Below are 7,719 nucleotides of genomic sequence, written 5' to 3'. Positions count from 1 at the left end.
GGTAGTGCCTTTTGCTGTGATTTCTATCCTTTTAGTGGCAGAAATTTTGAAAAGAGATGATAGGCAAAACAAAATATTCAACTAGCACTTCTTGAACACTACATGCTGCCCGGCATAAGCTACAAAGTGATTTAACTTCATTTGCCAGTTCCCGATTTAAAAATTAAATGACTTAATAATTTAATGAAGAAAATATCTCTTTTAAAATATGTGTGTGTGTGTGTTTTTAAAGCTAAAATTTTTTCTTTCCAAAAGGGCAAGACTGGAGAGTTAAATCAGCTTTTAAACGCAGTTAAATCAATGCAGGAGAAGACAGTTGTGTTTCAACAGGAGAGAGACCAAGTCATGTTGGCCCTGAAACAAAAACAAATGGAAAATACTGCCCTACAGAATGAGGTATACTTTCACTTTAAAGGAATTTGAATCAACAAGTTTAATAACTATTAAGAGAACTGGAAAGATGACCAATGAAAATGAATTTCTCTCTTAAGTGATTTTTCTTAGTCTTCCTCTGCTGTGCAGTAGTAAAATTTTAATCTCCCATGGTGCATTTTATTTCAGTCTTCAAAAGTGAAAACCATGGCATATCTCAGATATAAGAAAAATTGCCCACCCATATAGTATGAAAAAAATGAGATTTGCTGAAAAAGTGGCCTGTCACAAAGAGTACTTTATACAGAAAGAATTTTGTAATTCCATTTTCCATTATAGCCACAGGAAATTAAATTTTGCGAAGTAAAGCTTCCAGATGCATATTCAAGATGATTTCAAGGTATTTTTTTCCTAGCATAAATACATTTTGCAGTATGAGAAATTGGTATATAATTAATACACTTCAATAATGGGAAAAAGATTTGATGACAATGGTTTGTAGTGGGGTAAGGGAGCATTTTGTAGAAGAAAAATAATGTTCTCTACAGGTTCAACGTTTACGTGACAAAGAATTTCGGTCAAACCAGGAGCTAGAGAGATTGCGTAATCATCTTTTAGAATCAGAAGATTCTTATACCCGTGAAGCTTTGGCTGCAGAAGATAGAGAGGCTAAACTAAGAAAGAAAGTCACAGTATTGGAGGAAAAGCTAGTTTCATCCTCTAATGCAATGGAAAATGCAAGGTAATTTTTTCATTTTTTTGCATTAACTTTAACTGAACACTTCTTAAATATCAGACTCAGTAAGTATTTTTTGTATGTTAGCTCATCCTTGCAAAATTCATTATCTGTATTTTATGGATGAAGAAACTGAAGGTAAAGAGATTTAATAACCTGCCCAAGGTAGGCACAAACAGTGTGTGGGGGTTTCACACTTGAGGCTGTGACTCTTAAGCAGATCTGGCATTCAAACTCTGTGTGTCTTGTCCATCACCCTAGATCATTGCCTCTTACCATACCATTTTAGGAGTACAGTTTGAAATTCTGACTGATTTTAATTGGCTCTGTCCAACTCCCAAATAACTATTTATGTGGTTTTATTTTTCATCAAATGATTTAAAGTTGAATAGGGTGTGGATATTAGAAGGAAGAGAGTAAAGGAAGTAGAAAAGTAGAGACCAAGGTCAGTATGAAGAATTAACTGGGTTATTAGCACTCTTGCGTGACCCGGTCCCTGTTTATATATTTTAGATTTTTATTTCTCTCAATAAAATTTTTTTCCTGTTTTTTTTTTAGTTATAGAAAGGTTATATTTTTCATGTTTAGGAAAATCACACAAATCACACAGAGCCCTACATGCCCAGAGATAATCTTCTTGTGTGCCTTTTTATACTTTTTTTTTTTTTTTTTTTTGGAGATGGAGACTCGCTCTATCGCCCGGGCTGGAGTGCAGTGGCCGGATCTCAGCTCACTGCAAGCTCCGCCTCCCGGGTTTACGCCATTCTCCTGCCTCAGCCTCCCGAGTAGCTGGGACTACAGGTGCCCGCCACCTGGCCCGGCTAGCTTTTGTATTTTTTAGTAGAGACGGGGTTTCACCGTGTTAGCCAGGATGGTCTCGATTTCCTGACCTCGTGATCCACCCGTCTCGGCCTCCCAAAGTGCTGGGATTACAGGCTTGAGCCACCGCGCCCGGCCGCCTTTTTATACTTTCATGTCTGTGTGTATATATTATAAACCCTTTTTAAAGCAAAACTGAGATTATAATACACGGTTTTGTAACCTGTTTCTATCAATAATATGAATGTCAGTACATGTTAAGCCATGTATGTTTGCAATATTTTATGGCTACATAATGTGCCATTATTTGGATTTGCCATGATTAACCCAGTCATTTATTATGTTACAACTTTTCAAAATCACTGAGTGTTGTCATATCCCAAGCCATGAATTTTTTGTTGATGACAGATTATATCCTTAGTGTTAAATTTTGAGAAATGGCACTTCTAGATCAAGAAGCATTTTAAAACTTCTGAGATTATACTGCCAAATTATTTTACAAAAAATTATGTCCATTTGTATTCCTATTAGTTGTATATGCATATATTTATCTTTTTGCTATTTATGACCCAAAGGGAGATAAAATGAGATAATAGTTTCTATCTGTCTGCAAAGAGATTATAGGCCAGTAGAGTCAATATTCCTGAGAATTAACCCCTACCCCACCTTTGCAGAGTGTATTATTATACCTTCAGACTCAGCTGGAAAACTTGTTTAAAACGGGGATTAAAACAGTGAGTGATCATTTGGCTGTATGTTTCACTTTGGCAGAAACGCTGTAACATTCTATATTCTCACTCTTTTTTTGCACTTTTCAAGCCCTTATTTTCTCTTAATTAAAATAGTTTCTAGTCTCTGCACTTTTCGTTTATTTTTCATAATAACATCCAGAATAACCTTCCTTATATTAGAGCTGTGATCTTGTTGCTCCTTTTTTCAAAAACTGGTCTTGACTCAAGGATGGTCCCAGGATCCTACCACCTTAGCCTTTTTTCACAGTCAGCTACATGCAGCCAAACTGTGTTACTCACTTTCTCAGATAGAGCCACTGTTTTCCGATTTCTTTTTCTCCTGCTTTTTCTTTTCATATGCCTTCTTCTGCCTGAAGAGTGAACCTGATCCCCAGCAAGTTGTTCTGTGAATCTTGCCTATTCTTCAATTCCATTTCTTCCTAAAAGGTGCTTTATTTAGCACCCCACTTGTCATGTCCAAAAACAAACCTTCCGGGTGTGATGTTTTTCCTTTAAACTTGCATAATACTTAGTTTGAGTCTTGTAGTTTGAGGGCACTTATATTTTAATTTAGGGTACAGGTATTTGTTGACATATCCTATACTGTTTCCCACTCAATGAAATGTAAAGTCACTGGGAGGTAGGAATGGGCCCATTCATTTTCTACCTGTCGCATAACATATATTACACAGAGTTTAATAGCTATTCAGTAAATAACTTGTTGTATGAGTAACTCAGATGTACAAACCAGATTACGGTGGTGTGAGCCCTTACTTAACAGTAGTAACACCTGGTATTTATTAACTTTTAGAGTGCCATCATAACTCATCCCCCTTTCATTCCTACAGTCACCCTTTGAGTGACTGCTAACCAGCAAAGTTGAATAAGGTCCAGAGATATTTGGGAGCTGAGTTTAGACCTTCTGATGACCAGCTTACACTCTTTCCACAAGAGGGTGCTAATGGGTAAAGTCTCTTCAAAATGAGTTGATCCTAATGAGCTTTAATGGGCTGCTCTTGAATAAAAATTTAAACAGAAATTAAAACCCCTGGGAGACTATTGCAGTATTTTGAATGTAATCATTATACATTCAGGAAGTACACCAGTGACATAAGTCCAGATAGGTGCTATAGCTGTATCTACTTCTTAGGAATCTCTGGAGTCAGAGATAGAGGTTATTGTGTTTAATATAGGCAGAAAGAAGGATGATAATAAAAGATAACTGATATTCAGAGCATTTCATCAGTGGGATAGCCTTTGGAAAGTTGTGAGTTCACCGTGAATGCAAAGGGGTCAAAGGCAAAGGAGTGTCATAGAATCCATTTTGTATTAAATTGGGAGCTGGACAAAATGACTTCTGGGGTTCCTTACAAAACATATCATGAGTTTTAGAGTTTTAGCCTGGAAGTACAAATTTATTTTTCATAATATATCTTCAAATATATTTAGCAGGCTATTCATTTGCACATTTTTCTTTTATTTGTATTTTTTAGAGACAGGATCTCACTCTGTCACCCAGGCTAGAGTACAGTGGTGTGATCATAGTTCAGTGCAGCCTCAAACTCCTGGGCTCAAGCAGTCCTTTTGCCTTGGCCTCCCAAAGGGCTGGGATTACACGTGAGAGCCACCTCACCTGGCCTACATTTTTATTTTGCTGACTTTTCTTATTTAACTTAATTCTTAGTCTTTAAAAGGACTGCCATTTGTTCAAAGTCACTTTCACAGGAAGGGTGATTGAATTTACAAAAGCAGGGCAACAAGTACCAGAAGAGCTCTTCAAGTTTCTTTGAAATTTAACTTGAATTTAATGCAGTAAAGTGTAGAGAAGATCACATTAGCAGAGATAGATAGTAGGATAGTAGTTTTCAAGGGAAAGGGGAGTTACTATTTAATGGGTATGAAGTTTCAGTTTGAGACGGTCAGAAAAGTTCTGGAGATGGATGGTGGTGGTGGTTGTACAACAGTGTGAAAGTACTTAATGCCACTGTACTGTACACTTAAAACTGGTTAAAATGGTAAATTTTCTGTATATTTTACCATAATAAAAAATGTAGGGAGGATGTTTCATCTTATTAAAGTATGTAAATACTTTGAAATCTAACTTGATTTTAAAGGAATAAGAGGCCGGGCACGGTGGCTCACGCCTGTAATCCCAGCACTTTGGGAGGCCAAGGTGAGTAGATCACCTGAGGTCAGGAGTTTGAGACCAGCCTGGCCAACATGGTGAAACCCCATCTCTACTAAAAATACAAAATTTAGCGGGGCATGGTGGTGGGCACCTGTAACCCCAGCTGCTCAGGAGGCTGAGGCAGGAGAATCGCTAGAACATGAAAGGCGGAGGTTGCGGTGAGCTGTGATTGCGCTACTGCACTCCAGCCTGGGTGACAGCGAGGCACTGTCTCAAAAAAATGAAATAAAATAAAGCAATAAGATGTAGGGAAGGTGGCTTCTTCTTCTTAAAGTATCTAAATAGATAGAAGTAGTTTGACTTTTATTCTTTTTGTTTGAAGCCATCAAGCCAGTGTGCAGGTAGAGTCATTGCAAGAACAATTGAATGTAGTCTCCAAGCAAAGGGATGAAACTGCGCTGCAGCTTTCTGTCTCTCAGGAACAAGTAAAGCAGTATGCTCTGTCACTGGCCAACCTGCAGATGGTACTAGAGCATTTCCAACAAGGTAAGCTCTATGGTCACTCTTTCAATGAAGAAAAATTGTAGTTACTGGTAATTTTGCCTAATTTGAGACCTGTTTTAGATGAGGCATGGGGAAATCTCTGAAAGGTTACCTACTGGTAGAGGGGAAGGGTGAGTAGCCATCAAAAAGTTAATTTAGACTCTTTTTACAATTAAGACAAGAAAACAAACTTTATTTAGTAATGATTAAAAATTTGTTTTAGTTTCCTATTACCAGTGAGAGGTGAGAGTTGAGGAAATACAAGGAAAGATGATCAAGTAATAAAGAGGAGAATACAAAGAAAGAGAGATGCGTACATACAAAGAATAGTTAGGTTTTAAGATAAGGGCTGGAGGTTGAACCTACTTCAGATAATCATTAATTACTGTTCTTTGAAATAGTGATTCACATGTTCATAGCAATTCGTCTATGCTTTGAGGTAACTGCATTTTTCTAGTCCATATGGAAGGTACGTTTTTGGAGACACAATAATAGTAACCCAAGCAGTTCTACCCTGAGAACCAAATATACCTTTTCACATTCTACCTCCTATCCTTACATTTACTCACTTTAGATCATTCATCCATCCATTTGTGTATTTGTGCATTCAGTAATTATTGGCAGTAAATTAACTGCTAGTTGGGGGAGGTGATTAGGGAATATGAGAATGAGGAAGTAACAGGGACTTGTAGTTTTGTGCCTAAGCAAAACTTTAAATTTGTACCTCTGTGTCTCTTCGGGGTTGAAATCTTAAATTTTAGATATAAGAATTTTTGTCGGGCATGGTGGCTCATGCCTGTAATCCCAGCACTTTGGGAGGCCAAAGGCGGGCAGATCACCTGAGGTCAGGAGTTCAAGACCAGCCTCGCCAACGTGGTGAAACCCCGTCTCTACTAAAAATACACAAATCAGCCAGGCGTGGTGGCAGACGCCTATAATCCCAGCTACTCAGGAGACTGAGGCAGGGAGAATTGCTTGAACCCGGGAGGCGGAGGTTGCAGTAAGTGAGCCAAGATGACACCACTGCGCTCCAGCCTGGGTGACAGATCGAGACTCCATCTCAAAAAAAAAAAAAACAAATTCTTGAGGTCTGCTTTACAGTATAATGTATTATTAGAGTGGGTATGTATACAAAGCAGTGTGGAACTGAGACTATAGAGAAAGCATTACCAAAGAAGAAATACTTGAGTAGAGTTATGAAGGGAGAGAAGAATCTGCAAGATGGACAAGATGGAGAAGTGTTTAGGCAGAAGAAAGTGATCTCATTACTTTAGTACTACTTAACGTCATCACTAAAGCATATATTCTTTTCTGTTTGAGACACTTGAACTGTTTTCATTAGATTATTAAAATTTCAAATGGCTTAACATTCTAGTTTATCACGATTGCAAAATACTAATGTAACTTTCTTTTCTCTTTAGAGGAAAAAGCTATGTATTCTGCTGAACTCGAAAAGCAGAAACAGCTTATAGCTGAATGGAAGAAAAAGGCAGAAAATCTGGAAGGAAAAGTGATATCATTACAGGTAGGACAAAATAGTTTTCTGTTGTAGGTTTTATTATTCATGAAACAGTTACTTGTAGAGTCTTTGTCTTGGAAATAATCTCCTAAACTGTTCATTTAGTAAATTTTCTACCCTGAATCCAGCCCTCTGCTGCAGCCTGACAGTGAACAGGATACCCAGGATTTCCCTAAGGTGTCATAGTTTAAAATAGACACAGCAAATGGAAGATGATAGGACATTTAAATTTTTTGGCATATATAGGTATTTTAGAGATCTCTGAGGAAAAAAAAAAAACACCCAGCTTATTTTAACTTTATAATTTTCTTTTTTTTTTTTTTTTTTTTTTTTTGAGACGGAGTTTCACTCTTGTTACCCAGGCTGGAGTTCAGTGACGTGATCTCAGCCCACTGCAACCTCTGCCTTCTGGATTCAAGCAATTTTCCTGCCTCAGCCTCCCAAGTAGCTGGGATTACAGGCATGCACCACCATACCCAGCTAATTTTGTATTTTTAATAGAGATGGGGGTTTCACCATGTTGGTCATGCTGGTCTTGAACTCCTGACCTCAGGTGATCCGCCCACCACCTCAGCCTCCCAAAGTGCTGGGATTACAGGCGAGAGCCACTGCACCTGGCGTGTAATTTTCTTTTTTCAACAAAATTTACTGAGCACTCTATTTCACATGGATTAAAACAATATATATAATCCCATTAAATCTTTTTCTTTTATATAATATCATCCTTTAAAAGATTTTTCTATTACATGCTACATTTCATACATACAAAAATTATATATAAGGAATAAATAAAAAGGAACCCCTATGAAAAGATAGAACACCAAAATAACGTGCTTTTAGATTTAGGAGAAACTTTTTTTTTTTTTTTTTT

General features: G+C 37.4%; 1 protein-coding gene across 1 annotated transcript in view; it reads left to right on the top strand.

Annotated features, from left to right (window-relative positions):
• Nucleotides 1–7,719, top strand: part of TRIP11 (thyroid hormone receptor interactor 11) — a 73,477-nt gene that overhangs the window by 40,358 nt on the left and 25,400 nt on the right. Inside the window, 4 exon segments of the mRNA XM_017857863.1 lie at nucleotides 256–396; nucleotides 921–1,114; nucleotides 5,169–5,332; nucleotides 6,751–6,854. Coding sequence (XP_017713352.1) covers nucleotides 256–396; nucleotides 921–1,114; nucleotides 5,169–5,332; nucleotides 6,751–6,854 — 603 coding nt within the window.

This window comes from Rhinopithecus bieti, unplaced genomic scaffold, assembly GCF_001698545.2.
Source record: "Rhinopithecus bieti isolate Rb0 unplaced genomic scaffold, ASM169854v2 scaffold_41913, whole genome shotgun sequence".
NCBI lineage: Eukaryota > Metazoa > Chordata > Mammalia > Primates > Cercopithecidae > Rhinopithecus > Rhinopithecus bieti.
This window is presented reverse-complemented; position numbering and strand designations above follow the sequence as displayed.